This window comes from Myodes glareolus, chromosome 22, assembly GCF_982192425.1.
Source record: "Myodes glareolus chromosome 22, mMyoGla1.1, whole genome shotgun sequence".
Classification (NCBI taxonomy): domain Eukaryota; kingdom Metazoa; phylum Chordata; class Mammalia; order Rodentia; family Cricetidae; genus Myodes; species Myodes glareolus.
The window spans coordinates 41,377,814-41,398,333 of NC_142047.1; the positions used below are offsets into that span (position 1 = coordinate 41,377,814).

The following is a 20,520-nucleotide window of genomic DNA, read 5'->3' on the forward strand; positions in this document are numbered from 1 at the left end:
TGAGAGCTCTGGTTCTTATGTTGGCACTTCTTTACACCTGAGAGACAACATGAGACGTTGCTCTCAGCCACAAAATGTTTGGCAACACAGGAAAACCCAGTGTTCAACACTGTACTGTGGTGTGTTGGTTATTTTCCTGTTTCTGAGACAACAGTGACTTGTTAGGTTAGCAGAGCTCTGTTGGAGGGTAGTGACTGTCAGGGCAGAGCAGCCATGGCAGTAGGAGCTGAAGGCGGCTGCTCACAGTCAGGAAGCCGAGAGCCTCTACAGATGCAGCTCTATCCCCAGCTCTTATGTTTTGCTTTTGAAAGGAGGTCTCCTGTAGCTTCAGTGGCTTCACACTGTTGGTAGCTAAGCAGAGCCGGCACCTTCAATGGGAGTCTCTGTGTTACTGACAGGTGACCTTTTATTCCAGATGAAGCTTTATGGCACAAACTGGGCATGTGCAGGGATGTGCCCTCCTTAAAGCACCTCTCCATAGGAACAAGTATGGGCTCCCTATAAATTTCCCCTGTGTTCTTTGTTTGGAAAGAACACTGGATGCCCTGGTTCTTCTTGCTTAAGCTGATCCATCTTTCTGCCCTCCCTTTCATCTTGGCGTCTACATTTAGGCTTTGCACTGGCCAAGATGAGAATCCACTGAGATCCATCAGTCACTGGCCTGTCACCTCACACAGAAGAATGCACTCACCTATTCCTTCCATGTCAGAGTTTATTGACTAACAGTGAAGTTGCAAGACTGAACAGTTTTAATGATGGCAATTTGTGGAAGTCTGCCTACCTTGGTAGCTTGACCAAGGGAAATGTTTCTTTATTCTTGTCCTTTTTGTTTGTATGATTTGTTTAATTTTGAATTTTCAAGACGGGGTTTCTCTATGTAGTTCTGGTTGTCCTGGAACTCGTTCTATGGACCAGGCTGGCCTTGAACTCACAATGATTCGTCTGCCTTTGGCACCCAACTGCTGGGATTAAATTATACACCCCACCACCTGACTTTATTTCTATTTTAATTGCTAATATTAACTCACATCACACTGTGAGTGTAGCTACACATCTTTCCACATGCAGTCAGGTTAAGGAAAGGAAGCTGCTGCAGAGTGCAAGGGTTTCAACAGTGTGCTGGGGAAAAGGCTCCATAGCTAAGGAGCGAGGCCCATGTCTGGAAGGAGCAATGGTGGAACTGCTGCTGAAGTCAGGTTTGAGAATGAGGAATTCACATGTGAGAGGAAAAGGCTGAGCCGAGTGCAGAGCAAGAAATGGGTCAGGAGCAGGGAACAGCAGGGGTCAGGTCCAGGTCCGGACAGGCAGGCAGGTGGATGGACAGGCAGGCAGGTGATGAACAGGCAGGCAAGGAGGCTCTGTCAGCGCTGAGGGACAGGGCAGAAGAGGGGAGTCCTCGGTGGTTCTCACCACACACACCACCATCAGATGATAGGCCGCTGTGCAGTCATGTCATCGCAGGGTTTGTTTGTTTGTTTGTTTATGGCTTGCCTTTTCTGGACTACTCAGAATCGAACCCAAGGTCTCACATGTGCTAGTTGAGGGCTCTACCGCTAAGCTATGCCCCACCTCCTGCCATTGCAGTCTTAGGGGACACCACTTGAGTCCAGGTGAGAGAGTTATGCTCTTTTCTCTACCTAGAGTGCCTGGTAAGTCCCTGGGCCTGGATTCCCTGATATGATTCTAATGCGCCCATGTTGTGGGGTCTCTGCAAACACCACAGCCAGCAGAGTAACAATCCGATGGTGGTTCAGATGTCAGGTCTGATGCCAAGCAGTTTAACTGAGGCATTTTTAAGCACAGCACAATTTGGTGAAAAGTTTCCTGGTGATAATTCTCTCAATCTCATGTGCACAGCAAAGCTGAAGACATGACCACATCAAGACTCTGTGTTAAGCACAAATGCCATCTTCCATAAAGATTGGTTCTATAGATTAACTGAGAAAAGAAGTTCAAGATAGGGTCTGGGGAGGAGCTGGTGTAGTCTTGGCTACAGAGATAGTCCAAGTTTCCGGGCTATTCAGCCATCTGTTCCCACCTTTCTGGGCAGATAACAGGTTATCCATCTCTCCCTTTAAGACAACAGTGTGTGCTTAGCATTCCTGGTTCTCCTAGTGCCTACCTGTGAGCATAGGACCTCCTTGCCTGCTATCCCACGTGCCCCTCCCTGTTGTAAGTCTCCCCAGTAAATCTAAGGAGGTGTCCTTTCTATTCTCAGGACTAACTCATTTCTAGTCCGTGCTGGATGGATGGTGGGGCAGATGTAATCGTTTCTAAGTAAAATGGATTCTATGAAGCAGGGCCCTGCCTGATGTACCACTGTTTTATGCACTATGGAGGGACTTAGAGTAGTGCATAGCCTGACCTCAACACTGGGGATGACTGCAACTCGAGATGCTGAATGAAAAATAGAAAAGGAGACGTGACTGCTCCTAGGTGTGGTGGAGAAGGAGGTTTATTGTCGATGAAAGGGAGAGCACAGCCAGAGGCAGAGACATCTGGGAGAGTCCAGAGTGAATAGTAACCTGAGCCTGGCCTTATAGGAGAACAAGGAGGGGAGAGCCGGGAAACCATGGAGACCAAGAGGCCAGGCGGGTAAAGGGTAAAGAGGACCGGAGTAGCCCAAATGTCTGGATTATATAGGGAAGAACTGCTTGCTTGGGGTAAAGGCAGGCAGCCCTGTGTTGATGCTTTCAGGGCAGGGGGCAGGGTATGCCAGCCATACCCTGTGACAGGTAAGGACTGAGGGATGTTGGGAGAATGTGCTGGCCAGGTCTGCTTTAATTTGTTAAATAGGAACCTCAGTTAGACAGGAGGTCAATTCTGTTATGTACAGGGTTTGAGACCTAACAGATCCTACCTCCCCGATTGAGGTCAGATGAAGATGTCTGGGTTCCCTGGAGCTGAGTGATAACTGGTTGTGGGCAGCCCCATGAGATGCTGGGAACCATAGGGTCCTCTGGAAAAGCAGCCTGTTCACTAAACAGCAGAGTCATCTCTCTGGCCCCTTTGCTTGTGCAAATCTGTGGGCGCTCAGTCTAGAGTCACGGTGACTTGTGCAAATCTGTGGGTGCTCAGTCTAGAGTCACGGTGACTTGTGCAAAGTCTGTGGGCGCTAAGTGTAGAGTCATAGTGACTTGGCAAAATCTGAGCCAGGATTTTACCAACCCCACCCTTCCTTTTGCTGACAAAGGCTAATTTTCAGGGCTGAGTAAAGATTAATCCTTTAATCCATATAGGCGGGACATGCAGTCAGGTCCAACAAAGCTCGGGTAATTTCTGTCGGAAATTTACATTTTGTGCCCAGGAAGTCTCCAGCAGCAGGCACTTAAATTTATCCCATATGTACCCACATCCTCAGATCCCCTCTCACTCCCTGCATCCCAGGGAACCCTTTTGACTTCCATATGCAGGAGTCCTATTACAGCCTTCTCTTATCCTATAACTTGGTACCTCCGCCCAGTGCTTTTGGGCTTTGGAATCCAGCCCCGCCTTTGATGGCTGCCCAACGCTGTGGGCAGGGTTACCTCATACGATGGGTAGGGCCGCCCCACATGGTGGGTAGGGCTTCCACACAGAGTGGGCAGGGCTGATTAGGCAAGACATAAAACCAACAAGTGCTCAGCCCAGGCTGCAGCCCACAGGATCTCTCAGGACTCTGCAGAGTCTTCCTGGCAACCAGCTGCTCAGCCAGTCAACATCTGGTACTGCATCCCCCCTCAATATCTGGAAACATGGCAGGTGAGTGCAGTGCCAACTCCAGCCTGATTCATCCAGGGGAGTATGCAGGAGCTTGCTATGAGTTTTGTTCCTTGCTCAGAGAGGAAAAGGGAGGTGATTAGGGTCCTGGATGAGCCTTGGCTGGTCTCTGGAAGCGAAGCTTCTGTTCCCAGCCAGAGAGGCAGATTATTCTGCGGCTCATCCTCACCCAGGGCAACTCGAACATTGCCCCTTCCATGTCCCTTCCCTAACAGAGCTGGCCTATTTAGAGATAGGGCCACGTGTAGCCCAAGCTGACCATAAAACTGCTGCATAGCAAAGACTGACCTTGAACTTAGGGGCCTCTTGCCTCCACTGCCTGAGTGCCAGGATCATATCTGTGCACTGCCATGCCTGGTTTATATGACAATGGGAGCCAAATTGAAACCAGACTTCGTGCATGCTAGGTGAGCTCTCTACCACCTCAGCTCTGTGCACATCCCCCAGCTTAGGCCAGAGAGTATTTCAGCATTTGGAAATAAGTGCTAACATTTAGCAATGCAGAGGCAATTTATAGGGACTCTTGCTGGGCTTGGCACACACCTCTAATTCTAGCACTCGAGAGGCAGAGGCACGCAGATCTCTTCAAGTTTGAGGCCAGCCTGCTCTACAAAGTGAGTGCCAGGAAAGCCAGAATTCCATAGTAGATAGAGACTCTGTCTCAAAAAGTGAACAAAAGAAAAAGGGGGGGGGGACTGTCAAGTTCTGGAAGAAAACAAGAAGATGGGGAGATGGGGTTGGGCTGGAGCTGGGAAGCAGTGTAATAGAACTGGAACCCCACTCCAGCCTGCCTGGCCCTGGACAGTTTCTACTGCGACCCTGGAAGGGGAAATCTGATTCGCTCTTTGGCCTCTTTTTCTGACAGTCTCCCCACTTTGTCATCATCCCAGGGGGTAAGTATGGGAAGAGGTCCTTGGAGGTCACCACCACACTTGTCTAGAACCTAACTGGCATCTACTGCTACTTGAGCAACTAGCGACCAGGACTAATGCTGCCCTACAGCGGTTGGCTCTGAGTCTGGGCAGCGCTAAGGTTTAGGCAGCATTTCCACAGTTGGGGCAGAAGTCTACCTTTTTGTAGTAACTTCCCCCCTAAAACTACTGCAGCCCCCACAAACACACTCAGGATCTTCCCTTGCTAGAAGCAGGCAGGGAAAGAGGTCGGCGCTGAGGTTGGCATGGTACCATTGTAGTTTCTAGGAAACTGGGAGTGTCCGCTAAGCCCTACCAGGAACTGCTGGGAGAGCTAGCAGGGAAGAGTTTCCAGCAGCGGGTAAGGCTGTCCGCTAGTTTCTCTTTGTACGCTGCTCTCCACTTATGCACGAGGGACAAATGTGTAAGACCCCTGCGTTGGCACCGCAGACAGTGACCATGCACATTACATTTCTCTTATGCCCCCTGGCTGCGATTCAGTTGAATGTTTGTTTATCCGTTCATCCACTCGTTCATTCTGACCAGACTGGATTCGAACTCAATTTGGTCTGGGCTGATCTTCCATTCCTGATCCTCCTGCCACTCTTCCCAGCGCTGGGGTTACAGCTGTGTGCCACCACGCCTGACTAAACTTAGTTTGTAAATTAAAGGAGATTAACAAGGCTCAACGTGAAACAGTGAAATGATGAGAATGGCTAACATTTAGAGTCAGGGTTGGCAAGATGGCTCATTGGATAAGGGTACCTGCCACTGGGCTTGATGACCTGTGTTTCATCTCTGAGACTCCCATGGGAAAAGAACCATCTCCTGCAAGTTCTGCCCAACATATTCTCTGTCTCTCTCTGTCTCCGTCTCTGTCTCTCTCTCTCTACCTCCCTCCTTCTCCCTGATTTAGGAGGTAGAGGCAGATGAATCTTTACAAGTCTGAGGTGCATATAACAAGCCCCAGGGCAGACAAGACTATATTTTAAGATAGGGACCCTGTCTAGAAGACAAACAAACAAAACCTAAGGGTCTGGAGAGGAGGCTCATTGGTTAAGCGCACTAGCTGCTCTTTCAGAGGGTCTGGGCTCGATCCCCAGCACTCACATGGGAGCTCAAAACTGTTTGCAACCCCAGTCCTTCTGAGGGCACCAGCATGTATGTGCTGCACAGGCATACATGCAAATGAAACACCCATACGTAGAAAATCAATAAATTAAAAAATTAAATGTGATTTTAAATTAAATCTATTTATTTAATTGTTTGCTGTTTATTCACTTGAGACAGGGTCTCCCTATATAGCCCCGTCTGTCCTGGAACTCACTATATCAACCAAGCTGGCCTCGAACTCACAGAGTTCTGCTTATTTCTCCCAAGGGCTGGGTATTAAAGGCTTTCACCACACCTGGCTAAAATTTACTTTTTCTAAGGTTTAGGTATCCCCAGTCCATAGCCCCTGCAATCCCTCATAGATGTGCAGCTAACAATGTGGCACAGCTGAGAGGCTGGTATCTGATGACATTTCAGGGGGTGAATAGAGTGGAAATCAAACACAGGTGCAGGGGGAGGGGCAAGAGTCTCCGGGGTTCGAGTTCATACAACAGTGAGCCCATCTCTTCCTTGGTAGTGTACCAGAGGCGGGAACCAGCGGCATTGGTAAAACAGTGCGGGGGGGGGGGCGGGGGGGTTGCGAAGCTGGCTCAGTCGTAGAGGGTGTGAGGCCCGAGGTTCAGTCGTAGGACCTGACAGAAAGTAGATGCTGAGCAGTGAGAGGTGTGTGCTCGCGTGAGTCGCAAAGCAAAACAGAAGTTGCTGATGTGAACTCAGCTGCAAAAGAAACAAACGGACATTTAGGCCTCTAAATACCCTAGCGGTTACCATTTCAGTGGCTCAGTCAGTGAAGCGCTCGCCCTGCAAGCATGAGAATCAGAGTTCAGATCCCTCGACCCAGGGTTTTCAAAAGAAGGCGAGGTGAAGGAGTATGTGCTTATCATCTCAGGGCTGGAAAAATCAAGAAAGTCCCTCAGGATCGCTGGCAGCCAGCCTGGCCTACTTGGAAACTTCCATGCTAGTGAGAGATCGTGTTTCAGACAGGATAGAAGGTCCTTTAGCCTCCACAAATACACGCAGACACTTGTGTGTCACACGTATGAATAAACACACAAATCAGACAATGGAATCTGATCATGATGGTGAGATATTATAGGAACTAAATGGAGCATTAACGAGGTGATTGGGGGCAGACATAGAGGTCCCAGAATTTGGGAGGTAGAGGTAGGAGGACCAGGGGTTCAAGGTCATCCTGTACTATACAGTGCATTTGAAGCTAGCCTGGGCTACCTGAGGCCCTCTCTCCCAGGGGTGAGAGGTGTTTGGGTTACAGCAACTCTGTCCTCAGAAATGATCTAAGTCCTTCCTAGATCTGTGCATTAGTGTGTGGAGAGATTGCTTTAAAGTGGGAAGTCTGTCTTGAATCTGTCCCTCTTGTTATGTTACCCAGTGATGTCCTAGGACTCTCCAGAGTTCCCACCAGCAGGAAGACCCTCTCCAGGTGCAGCCTCCCCCAAACTTCTAGTGCTGTGAACCAAATAAACCTTCATATATATCTATAGCTATAAATTTTTTTTCCCAAGACAGGGTTTCTCTGTAGCTTTGGAGCCTGTCCTGGAACTCACTCTGTAGTCCAGGTTGGCCTCAGACTTACAGAAATCAGCCTACCTTTGACTCCTGAGTGCTAGGGTTAAAGGTGTGCACCAACGCTTTCTGGCTCTAGACTTCAGATTTTTAAAAATGAGTAAATTACGTTTACTGGGAGTATGTGTGCTTGCGTGCATGCGTGCATGCGTGCGTGTGTGTGTGTGTGTGTGTGTGTGTGTGTGTGTGTGTGTATGTGTTTGTCCAAACTCCATATGAGAATAACCTCAGAGGCCGGTTCTCTCCTTCCACCATGTGGGTCCTGGGGATTGGTCTTAGGTCATCAGGTGTGACAGCAAGCACCACCACCTGCTAAACCATCTCACCAGCCTGCTGAACTTCAGATGTTCAGATTAGAGCTGTTTAATTGATAAACTTAGCCACTGTTCCCTAATCTAAGAAGCCAAGGTGGAAACATGTCTGGTCTCACTTTGTTGTATCTAAACAGTGAGAAGAGCCCTGATCATATTGGCCCATGAGGAGAAGACTTCATTCAACTATGCCATGAAGGAGGCTGCCGTAAGTGTTCTGAAGAAGAAAGGATGGGAGGTGACTGAATCTGACCTCTATGCGATGAACTTCAACCCTGTTGCTTCCAGAAAGGACGTCTCAGGTAAGAACTGTCTCTCTCCACTGCCCGTGGACCCTGTGGCCCAGCCTTAGCCTCTCTTTCCTCCCGACAGGTAAGCTGAAGGACCCCCAAAACTTTCAGTATGCTTTTGAGACGGCTCTAGCCCATAAAGAAGGACGCCTGAGCCCAGATATCGTGACTGAACAGAAAAAGCTGGAAGCTGCAGACCTCTTGATATTTCAGGTATGGCTAGGGCAGAGATCACAAGGAAGCAATGTCTGGGGAGTTTGTCCTTAGTGCCCTGGACCTGTCACTCTCTGTGTTGTCTCTGAATGAATGATGTCAGTCAGGGGCTGACACTGCGTAGGTTCACAAATGGTACCCAGCTTAGCTTCCTGTGCTTTGTGTACTTATTTAATCACGTGTGTGTGTGTGTGTTTGTGTGTGTGTGTGTGTGTGGGTGGGTGTGTGCATGCACACTTGCCCTTTGTGCCTGGAGGACTACTTTCAGGAGTTGGTTCTCTCCTTCCACAATGCAGTTCTGGGGATCAAATTCAAGTCATCAAGCTTGGTGGCTAGCGACTTTATCTGCTGACCAGTCCTCACTTTGGTTTTTGGAGACACAGTATTGCTATGACACCCTGGCTTGTTTGGAACTCACTATGGAGAGCAGGCTGGCTTCAAACTTTCAGTGATCCTCCTGCCTCTACTTCCTGAGCTCTGGGAGTATAGATGTGCCGACATGCCTAGCTCTGGCACACTCTTCTGAGTTTAGAACGACCCGGAAGTCTGTCTCCTGAGCACTGGGGTTAATTGTACTTTCATGTGGGAATACAGCCCCGAGGATAACACAGAAGTCCCCAGCTTTTCTCCGCAGTGTGCCTGGATAGTGGACTCTCCCTGTGGGCTCTCTTAAAGTTTGTACTTTTGCTCCTTTTGTATTCCGGACAGTTTGGGGGTGATAGTGACTGCTGCGCATGTGCAGCTTCCCTGCAGCGTGGCTGACCCTGCTGGAGGTTTATTCTCCTTAAAGCCAAGGTACCACCCGCAGATGATGTGAGGATTATGTGTGCCCGCTGCCCCGCCTCCACCTCACCCCACTCCGTTTGGAGTTACAGGCATGTAGCATCCAGTTTAGGGGGTGCTAAGGATCAAACCTAAGGAAGGCTTCCTGCTTGCTAGGCCCATACTCCAGCACTGAGCCACACAGGACAGCTTCTCCATCTTATGGTAGTGCAGCCAAGGGGAGCAACAGGAGTGGCTTCCAGTTCTTGTCTCTGAGTCACCATGTTTAGACATGAAAGGCACTTGTGTGAGCCTCAGCTTTGTCTTCCACCAACGTGTGAGTCTCTTCACAGTCTGTACTCTTGTGAAAGACTCGACAGCAAGTCTGGAGCTGCTGCCAGCGCATCAAAGTAAAGTGTGAGCACCATGAACCCAGCTTCAGTCCTGTTTCTCACTCCAGTTAGGAAATTGACCTCCAAGCCGAGTATGGTAGCACACAGCAGTAATCCCAACACTGGAGAAGTGAACGCAGGTCAGCCTTAGCTACATACACAACAAGTTCAGAGATAACCTGGTCTATCTGAGACTATGTCTTTTTGTTTCTTTGTTTGTTTTTTTTTATTGTTGTTGTTGCTGTTGTTTTTGAAACAAGGTTTCCCTGTGTAGTCCTGGCTGCCCTGGAATTTGCTCTGTACACCAGGCTGCCCTCGAACTCAAAGATCCAGTTGCCTCCACCTTCCGTGTGCTGGGATCTAATGTGTGTGTCACCATGCTCAGTTAAAGAGACTATGTCTTTAAAAACAAATTATAGCTGGGCTGTGGTGGCGTACACCTTTAATCCAAGCACTTGGGAGGCTGAGTCAGGCAGATCTCTGTGAGTTCGAGGCCAGACTGCTCTACAAAGTGAGTTCCAGAACAGCCAGTGCTGTTACTAAAATAAACCCTTTCTTGAAAAAAATCAAATAATAATAACTAAAACAAAATAACAAACAAACAAAAAACCAAATAGCTTCCCTGACCTCTGACCTCCAGTCCTTTTCTGTAGGTCAGGAACCCTTTGAATATTAGAGAAAGAAATTTACCTCTAATTTTTTTTTTGGTTTTGATTTTTGTGTATGGAGGTTGTATCTGAATATGTGTAGGGCAGAAGATGGAATAGCAGCCTTCTCTTTTGGGACAGTATCTTTCATTGGCCTGGAGCTCAGCTGCAGTGAGGCTGGCTGGCCAGAGAGCCCCAAGGATCCACCTGTCTACACCTCTCCACTTCCCTGTTGCTACGATTAGAAGCATGGGAGGCCACACCAGCTTTTCACAGGTGCTCGGAAACCGAACTCAGGCACTCGTGCTTGTGAGACCAGCTCCTTATCAACTGAGCCGTGTCTCCAAGCCCTACAAATTCTTTCTCTGTCCTGGCTTTCTTCCTGGATGTGTTCATGAGTTTTGAACCATGTTTTGAGGAGAGTGAATACTTGAGCAGAGTCTCCTCATCTTTTACCTGGACCAGAGGGCAGACAAGATGCACTTTTGGGGTGTGGGGATGGATGAGAGGGCCTCAGACTTGTTTGCGAGGTAAATGTGTGTGCTCTGTCATTGAACAGCACCCTACATAAGACTTTCTCATGGGGCCCCTGATACACCTTAGTCACAGTGACCAGTGGCCTACACTCTGAGTGACTTTGTTTGTTCTAGATGATGGGATTGGAGGTCTGTGTGCACACGGGAGGCTCGTCTTAGGAGGACGTCTGCTAACACAAGCTCCTGGGAAAATATTCAGTCACGGAGGCAAACTCGCCAGTAGTCCTTGTTATTTGGCCTTTGCTACTAGTTGGATACCATGGAAATGGATCTTATTTGCTTGTGACTTTGTTCACAACCAACCAATGGTTGTAGCTTTTAGGAGGAAAAAAAGAGAGTCAAGATCCAAGATAGAATTTTCTCTTTTCTATTGAGTTAGGCACTACTATATATTTTTCTCTAGTTTTTGTTTGTTTCGAGACAGGGTCTCTCTGGTAGCCCTGGCTTCCAGTCATTATGTTGAAGAAGCCGTTGTGGAATTTACAGAGAGCTGGTTTCAAAGTTGTGGTCCACCATATCAAGAATATATATATTAAATATGTATAATATATATTAAATCATGTAGGCTGTGTACCTATGAATGAGCATGTATATGTAGGTGCAGGTGCCTGTGGAGACCAGAAGTGGGTGTTGGATCCCTTGGAGCTAGACTTCTGAGCCACTTAACAACGTGGTCGCTAGAATTGAGGCTGGCTCATCTGGAAGAGAAGCATGTGCTTTTTTTTTTTCCCCAAAGCAGAGTTTCTCTATATACAGCTGGCTGTCTTGGAATACACTCTGTAGACCCTGTAGACGAGGCTGTCCTTCGAACTCACAGAGATCCACTTGTCTCTGCCTCCCGAGTGCTGGGATTGAAAGTGTGTGCCACCACTGTCTGGCGAAGAATGTGCTATTAATATGTAAACTTTCTCTCTAGCTCTGTGTTTCTTTTATCATGATTTGTTGTTGTTGTTGTTGTTGTTTTAATTTTTGAATTTTATTTTTTGTTTTTTGTTTGTCTTGTTTCTGAGATTGGGTCTCCCTATACTGTCATGGCTGACTAAGAACTCGATATATTGACCAGGCTGGCATCAAACTAACAGAGATCAACCTGCCTCTGCCTCCTGAGTGCTGGGACTATTTTTGAGTACCACTATGTTACCTGGGCTGGCCTTGAACTCACATTCTTTCAGCCTCAGCCTCCTGAGTTGCTGGGGTTGTGCCTGTTTGCCACCATGCCCTGTTACATTTCTTCTCTTCTTGCTTTTTTTGAGATGGTCTAAGTATGTAGCCCATGCTGGCCCTAAAGCCTCAATATCTTGCCTTAGCCTCCTGAGTTTTAGGATAACAGATGCTCGCTAACACATCCTGCTTTAGTGTGTGTGTCTGTGGGGGAGCTCTCTCTCTCTCTCTCTCTCTCTCTCTCTCTCTCTCTCTCTCTCTCTCTCTCTCTGTGTGTGTCTGTGTGTGTCTGTGTGTCTGTGTTATGCTACCCAAGTTGGCCTCAAACCTTTGGCATTCAACAATCCTGCAGCCCAGCCTCACCAAATAGTTTATACTAAGGGAGCAAGGCACTTTCCCTGGTTATCCCTGTCTTTGCTAAATGTGCTAACTTTCCCTGAGGGAACCACAGGGTGACGGTGCTCTATGGAGGCTCTGTGGACAGTTGCTCAGTACCCGAACTCTTCCTGGCCATGGGTGGAAGGGACCGCAGGGGAGTGCCCAGAGCTGACCTTAGGTGTCTTCTTTCCCACAGTTCCCTCTGTATTGGTTTGGAGTGCCCGCCATTATGAAAGGCTGGTTTGAGCGAGTGTTTGTGCGGGAATTCGCCTACACATATGCCACCATGTATGACCACGGTCCTTTCCGGGTAGGTGAACCATTGGGCATTTCCTGGGTAGACTCGGCCCTGAGAACACAGCTGGACTCTAAGACCAGGGAGCATTGGACAGCTCTTATAAATCAAAAATAACATGTTTTGGATTTGAATTTTATTTAGACTTACTTATTTATTATTTCATGTGTATAGGTGTTTTGCCTGCTTGTATGTCTGTGTACCACATATGTAGAGCACCCAGAGAGTCCAGAAAAGGGCATCAAGTCCCCTGTAACTGGAGTTACAAGGCAGTTGTGAGCCACCATGTGGGTGCTGGGAAATGAACCTGGGTCGACTGGAGAGCAGCAAGTGCTCTTAACCCCTAGACCATCTCTCTGGTCCTCTAGTTTGTTTATGTGGGAGGGACACACATGTGACTCAGTGTGTATATGGAGGTCAACGTGCAGACTGGGGTACAAGATCAGGTTGTCAGTCTTGGTGACAAGCACCTTCCCCAGCTAAGCTACCCCACCAGCCCTTGGACTGTGTTTTAGAGTCTTCCAGAGAAAATGAAAAAGTGAGTGCAGAGGGGATTACTGAGTGGCGAAGGACAGAAGAACTAGACTTTAAGATGTCTGGTGGACACTTGCTGTGCCATTTTTCTCTTCATGTTTGTGATTTTTCCACTGAAAAATAAAGTGAAAATTTTGCTGACTTGGTGCCAGACACCTAAAATCCCATTTGGGAAGTAGAGGCAGGAAGATCAGAAGTTCAAGGTCATCCTTAGCTACAAACAGAGTTTTAGGGCAGCCTGGGATACTTGAGATCCTGCGTGGACAAAATTAAAACAACTAAAACAAAACAAAGCAACAACAAAAAAAATTTGTTGTTTGGAGGCCAAACAGTGGCAAGAAAGATCTTGTGACTTTTTTTTTTAATTTAAATTAAAAAAACTGACGCAGGGTCTCACTTAGCAGATCAGGCTGGCTTGGAACTCACAGAGACCCACATGCCTCTGCCTCCTGAGATCTGGAATTAAAGACGTGTACCGTCAATATTTTTGTTATTTTGTTTTGTTTTTCTGTGTTGCCCTGGCTGTCCTGGAACTCACTCTGTAACAGGCTGACCTCAATCTCTCAGATCCTCCTGCCTGTGGCTCCTGAGTGCTGGGATTAAAGCCATGTACCACCATGCTGGGCCATCTACCATGGCGGGTCATCTGCTAATGTTTGAAGTGATGTGTGATTTGTGCTGCAGTCGTGGCTCTCCACAGCCACGTGCCGGTCACAGCCACAACTGGAACACGTGCAGAGTCAGGCTGAAGCTGCAGAGGAGCTGAAATGATAGCACCCATAGGATGGACTCAATCTCCTCTTTCCCTGGGGCCCCGTTCATTAACTCACTGGGTCCCAGGAGAGGAGGGGGTGACACTTGTTTTCTCTTTCAGAATAAGAAGGCCTTGCTTTCCTTCACCACTGGGAGTAACGACTCCATGTACTCTGTTAATGGCGTCCACGGGGACATAAACATCACCCTCTGGCCTCTTCAGGTACCTTGTTGTGGGTGAACTTCCAAGGGAGTTAGTTGAGCGTTCCTCGGAGTCCAAACCTCCGGGCAGTTACTGAAAACTGACCCGAAGTGTGAGGAGGAAAGCCTGGCAATGGTGCAGCTGCACCCGGGCTTCCTTCGGACGCTTGTGACCCAGGTGGCTGGGGTACATGGTCAAACAGTCTCTCCTAACCAAAGTGCACCCGGCCCTCAACATGTGCAGCCAAAACCTTGGGCTCCCCTGTCTTCCTGGATTAGATCTGCAGCTCCAGAACATTTTGGTTTTCCTAAATAAAAAAAGGAGGAAGGAAACGTGTGTGTGTGTGTGTGTGTGTGTGTGTGCGCACGCGCATGTGTGTTTGTGTACCAAAGGACAACTTTGGGAAGACAGCTGGGTTCCCCTGTGTCTGTCGTGGTACTGTACAGTAGAGACTAGCAGACCAAGGAGCTTCTGAGCAGGTCTCGTGTCCCTGCCTCCCATCTTGACTGAGCATGCTGGATTCATGCCAATGCGTTCATTTTTTTAAATGAGCTCTAGATTCTGACTCGCACCAGCGGGCTTGCAAGGCTGGTGCCTTTACTCACTGAGCCATCTACCCAGCCCCCCCCCTTTTTTTTTTTTAAAAGGATGATGGTGGTGCAGTGTGATGTGTTGTGGGTATGAGAGATGTCTCAGTGGTTAAGAGCAATGGTCGCTCTTTCAAAGGATCTGGGTTCAATTCTCAGTATCCACATGGCAGCTCACAACTGTCTGCAACTCCACTTCCAGGGGACCCAATACCCTCACAGACATGCATACAGGCTAATCCCCAATACACATAAAATAAAAATAATTATCGTAAAAAGGGGAGTCTCATTATGTAAGCCCAGGTGACTTCAACTTGTGGCAGTTCTCCTGCCTCAGCGTGTTGGGTGCTGGGTTTAAGGCATGGACCGGCACATCTGGCTCCCTAGGACAAGTTGAGAACTGAGTTCATTCAGCTTGCTCTGGAGGTGGACTTTGGGGAAGGGGATCGGAGAAGTTTCCTACTTATTATTTTATTACTCTGTGTGTGCTATGCTACATTTATGTAGGTGCTCACAGAGATCAGAAAAGGTCAACCAGTCCCTTAGAGCTGGAGTGACAGGTGATTGTGAGTCACTCCACATGGGTGCTGAGAACCAAGTCTGGGTTCTCTGAGAAGGTGGAAATCTTAATGGTTGAGTTAGCTCTCAGCCAGTCCCAGACCAACTTCTTCTTCTTCTTTTTTAAAATAATTTATTTTATGTGCACTGGTGTTCTGCCTGCATGTATGTCTGAATAAAGGTGTCAGATCTTGGAGTTACAGACAGTTGTGTGTTGTAGGAAGAGTGGTCGGCTATAGTAGAGGAGGGGGCCACGTCCCACCACCTGGCTTGCTTAACCCCCGAAATAACCACACGTAAATTGTATTAATTAAATTATCGCCTGGCCCATTATATCTAGCCTCTTCTTGGCTAATTCTTACATCTTGATTCAACCCATTTCTAATAATCTGTGGAGAACCATGAGGTCATGGCTTACCGGGAAAGATTCAGCATGTCTGACTCTGGCGACTCCGTGGCGGCTTAGCTCTATCTGCTCTTTTCTTTCTCCCAGCATACAGTTCTGTCTTCTCTGCCTATCTAAGTTTTGCCCTATCAGGCCAAGCAGTTTCTTTATTGATTAACCAATGAAAGCAATACAAATACAGAAGGACCTCCTGCACCAGTTGTGAACTGTTATGTCGGTGCTGGGAATTGAACCCAGGCCCTCTGGAAGAACAGGAAGCCCTGTTAACCACGGAGCCATCTCTCCTGTCCCCAGACCAACTTCTGATGCCTGTTTACAGTACACACTGCCAGACTGCTCCTGCAACTTAACTCTGTGTCCTGTGTCTTGCAGAGTGGCATTCTGCATTTCTGTGGCTTCCAGGTCTTGGAACCACAGGTGGTATACAGCATTGCCCATACCCCACCAGAGACCCGGAAGCAGATCCTGGAAGGGTGGAAGAAGCGCCTGGAGACTATCTGGGATGAGAAGCCACTCTACTTCACTCCAAGCAGCATGTTTGACCTCAACTTCCAGGCAGGATTCGTTCTGAAAAAAGAGGTTCAAGAGGAGCAGAAAAAGAACAAAATTGGCCTTTCTGTGGGTCATCACTTGGGCAAAGCCATTCCAGCTGATGACCAGACCAAAGCTAGAAAATAAGATTGTTCTTCTAACATGTAAGTTAAAACTAGTGATTTTTTCCCCCCAGCTTGCCTGACCTTTTGTTTTTCCCTTTATTCCACAAGGATAGGAAAACAAAGTAGGTTCACCTCATACGTTCTTGGATAGTTCTATCATTGAGTGTATGACTATACTGCACTATGACAGAAATCAGATGAGGTGTCACAGGTCACTTGGTAGGAGGGGTGGGGGGGCGGTGAGGGCTATGGAAGCTGGAAGATACTCCTCTAGGTCATCTATGCAATATAAACCCATCTTAGGGCTAGCCCCGGCTATAGGGCATCCAACTCTCCAGAGATTGGTCTCTTTTAATTACCTCTCTGTGGTTTAGGGCAGAGGGAAATTGCTCAAAGAAAACAAAGGCTGAGGGACCTACTTGCTTGTAGTTAGTAAGCTAAAGTCTGTTTACAATGCATCCATGTTTCAATCACTGTGCAGTGACTGACATGCCTCCCAGGGGGATTTCTCTCCAGCTGTCTCTGTCTTGTATACAGCACACAAGGTCCTAGGAAAGGAATACTAAAACATGTCTCTGTCTCATTTTTCCAACTCTTTTTCTTTTTCAGAAATAAATGAACACACAAGGACATGGTGGTGCTTGTCTTTAAGCTCTTCAATACTTAAAACAACAGCCCACTACTGAGCCGGAGAGATGGCTCTGCTGGCAGTTAAGAGCACTTGTTGCTCTTGCCCAGGACTTGGGTTCAGCTTCCATCCGGCTGACACCTACAGAGAAGCTAAGAGTCTCCAGTTCCAAGGATCCAGTGCCCTCTCCTGGCTTCTGCAGGCACCAAATGTACACAGTGCACAGATATGCATGCAAATAAAACATCCATACATGTGAAATGAGTCCTAAATGCCAAAACAAAACAAAAACTTATAGCCTTCCACCAAAATAAATGTTTGATCTATACAAATGTCTTAAGGGTTTTTCTATAATATTGAGAAATTGATGACATTCACATTTAAAGGTGTTTTATTTTTATTTGTGTGTATTATGTGAGTGTGCCTGAGGGTTTGTGGACAATGAGTACAGCTGTCCACAGAGGCCAGAAGAGGGCCTTCAATCACCCAGAGCTGGAGATACAGGTGTTTGTGAGCCACGGGAAGTGGGTGCTGGAAACCAAACTCAGGTTCTCACGGGAGCAGAACCTGAGCTACTAAAGGATCTCTCCAGCCCTGGATCACACTCATTTGAAGAAAATTTTGGATCTCATGACTGTTGGGATAAGGTTGAAAGTCTTATTATTTATGATGACTAATTTTAACACTCTGTGTGTGTGTGTGTGTGTGTGTGTGTGTGTGTGCGTGTGTGCGTGAATTGTTGTAGTAACTAAAGAATAGTCTTCTCACAAATGTGAAGTAAGCATTCTTCCCTTGAACTACATTCTCAGTTCCTCATTTTGGCATAAAATTGCTTTTCATTTAGGTGTGTATGCACACGAGTGTGCATGCCTATGGAGACTAGAGGATGGAGTCACAACTCCTGGAGTCACAGGCACTGGTTGTAAAACCCCTGATGTAGGTGCTCACAATTGAACTCCATTTGGGTCCTCTGGTAGAAAAGCAAGGGCTCTTAAATGTTTAGTCATCTCCCTAGCTCCACCCCAACAGCCAATTTAAATTCTTGAAATGAATGCAGGCATGTTGATGGTGTTATGGCTAACATGAGGCTGAGGGTCAGAAATCTAAGGTCATCCTGAGCTACATAGTGAGTTTGAGGCCCTCTTGGGAAACAAGGAATCCTTAGGTGCATCTCTTTCCACTGTGGGTGCAATTCAAGAAGATTTCAATAGTGCACCCTTTTGTGGCAAATGGCAAGAAAACATGGAAAGCTAGGTGCCCAGAAAATCTACAGGCCTAATTTAGTGCTGGATGCTTTGAATCCATTTTAACAATAAACCCACTTCACTGGTACCAGTGGTACAGGCATCAAGTTGGTATACTCAGGGTTCTTTGGAGGAACAGAACCTAAAAGATGAGTCTAGATAGATAAAGGTGATTTATTAGAATGGTTTACAGGCTGTGGTCCAACTAACCCAACAATGGCTGTCTAACAACAACAGGACCAAGGATCAAGTAGTTGTTCAGCCCACGAGGCTGGATGTCTCAGCTGGTCTTCAGTGTATTCCAGAATCCCAAAGAAATAGGCTCTAAGGCCAGTGAAGGAATGGACTTGCTAGCCAGAGAAAGCAAGCAGGCAAAGAGGGAAGCAAGCTTCCTTCTTCCATGTCCTTTATCTAGGCTGCCAGCAGAAGGATGGCCAGATAAATGTGGTTCTTTCCACCTCAAAGATCTCAATTAAAAGTGTATCTTCCCAGCCGGGAGGTGGTGGTGTAAACCTTTAATCCAAGCACTCAGGAGGCAGAGGCAGGTGGAGCTCTGAGTTCGAGGTCAGCCTGGTCTACAGAGTAAATTCCAGGAAGCCAGAGCTACACAGAGAAACCTGTCTCGAAAAACAAAAGCAAACAAAAAAAGGTGCATCTTCATGTGTCAAATGATTTAGTCAAGAAAAACTTCCCTCACAGGTATACCCAGCCACTTGAGTTTTTAAAAATCTCTGCGCTGATTGGTGTTTTTTGTTTCATTTGTCAACTTGACAAATGAGAGTCATCTGGGAAGAACGAACTCAATTGAGGAATTCCCTCCTTCAGATTGGGCTGTAGGGAAATCTGGGGGACATTTAATTAATGACTGGCATGGGGGGGGCCCAGCTCACTGAGGGTGATTCCCCATGGGCAGGTGGTCCTGGGGTTCTGCTCTAAGTTCCCGTCCTGGCTGTCCTTCCTCTCCAGGATGCTTTTAGCTGTAGTGCTTTATCCCAGCAATAGAAAGCAAACCAAGACGTTTGCTATCAGGAGGTTTGATTTGGCACAGAGGTGGGTAAGGAAGAGCTCTTTCGGGAGCTGAAGAAAGTCCAAGAGAAACTAACTAGGCTGTGGACCTGCAGCATCCCAAACTTTCCACAGTCGTTGAAGTTTTAACCAGACAGCCTTGACAGACACAGCTTCTTCCAGGACTTCTCCTTCCCATCGGGGAAGCAGGAGAGCAGACTGTTCCATCCTGAGTACCCACTGAAGAAAGTGTGCCATGGAGAGAGTCATTGAGTGTGTCAAATACTGTAGATAATCCAAGTAAAAGGAGGCCTCTGAAAAGACTGCTAAGCTTGGCCACGTGGAAACCGCTCCTTGGTGTTCTGCACAACGGCTGTTTCAGTGGAGTAGATAATCCATGCTGGGTGTGCAAGGGCATGGGAGAGAAGAGAAAGAGCGGATTTTAGATCACAGTTCCCTTTTCCTTCAGGACAAGGAAATGAACTGACGAGCCTTCCACTGTATCTATTCCAAGCTTGGTATTGCAAGGACCCCAATTGTTCCTGCCAATAGTGCTCCAGAGGATGTTCCTGCTGCTCATGGCAAAGTGGGGGGTCACCTGATTAGGTGACAGAATAAATAAAATACATAATTGATGAAGCTGCCCAAACAAAAGTGAAACTGCTCAGAATAAACATAGACTTACTTCAGACGTTTAAATTATACCTGCTGGAACAATTCCATGGCTATGCCAGCTTCTGGTTTCCGAGAGTGTTCATCTGATGGAAACAAAAACAGTGACTTAAAAGATTTTGAACTTTTCCACTCTGCAGCTTTAACTGTATTCTTAGAAGAAGGGAAACATGGAACACTCTCTACCAATTATACTCCCTACTGACCAGAAACATCTTCCTGGAAAATAACCTTAGTTCCTTTCAGAAAGTTCTTCCCAATTAAAAACACTTCTTCCTCTCCTTTCCCTGAACAGTGATGGAAACTTTTAAGATCTCAGGAACTCCTGCTGGCTGAGCTGGGGATAGACACACATAAACATTCTGTAAAAAGAGTCACTAACACTCGGTCTTATCTACAAACAATTTATACCACTGCCCTGCCCTACCTATTTAAAACAACAACAGAAACAGGTGTGATGCCTACAGTGCCAGTGCCAGGCCTGTCTAGCCTGCATAGTAAAACTGTCTCAACAGTCCCTACTACAAAGGAAACCATAAATATAAAGTGATTTAAGTCTGTTACACCGTGGTAGGGAAGATTACTCTTTCACAGTTTACAGTATGTTGTGAGGAGGCTTTTATACCTTCACCTATGAGGTACAGATTACATAATGGCATTGTTTTGTAATTTTCCCCCAATTTTCTGCCCTTAAATTCATGTGGATTAAATTATATAAAAGAGCATAATGAACTTGGGACATTTTACCAATTACAATGAAAGTTTTCAGTAATAAAACTGAGTGCTCAGTGTAGAATCGTTCCTTACTTGCTATTGTGATTGTGACCATAAACCTTCTTCTCCAGAGTAGATTAGTGAAAACTATGAAGTTGGGAATAGACTGGGAAGTTTATCAGACTCTAAAGAAAACCACAAGCCTGATT

General features: G+C 47.1%; 1 protein-coding gene across 1 annotated transcript; it reads left to right on the forward strand.

Moving 5' to 3' along the window:
* Positions 1-3,581: 3,581 nt before the first annotated feature.
* On the forward strand, positions 3,582-16,087 carry LOC125402325 (NAD(P)H dehydrogenase [quinone] 1-like). The gene is made up of 6 exons (XM_087900396.1): positions 3,582-3,741; positions 7,816-7,980; positions 8,051-8,181; positions 12,254-12,367; positions 13,761-13,862; positions 15,765-16,087. Exons 1-6 carry the CDS (start codon positions 3,735-3,737, stop codon positions 16,068-16,070), a joined length of 825 nt encoding a protein of 274 aa, XP_087756522.1. The 5' UTR covers positions 3,582-3,734; the 3' UTR covers positions 16,071-16,087.
* The last annotated feature ends 4,433 nt before the right edge of the window (positions 16,088-20,520 follow it).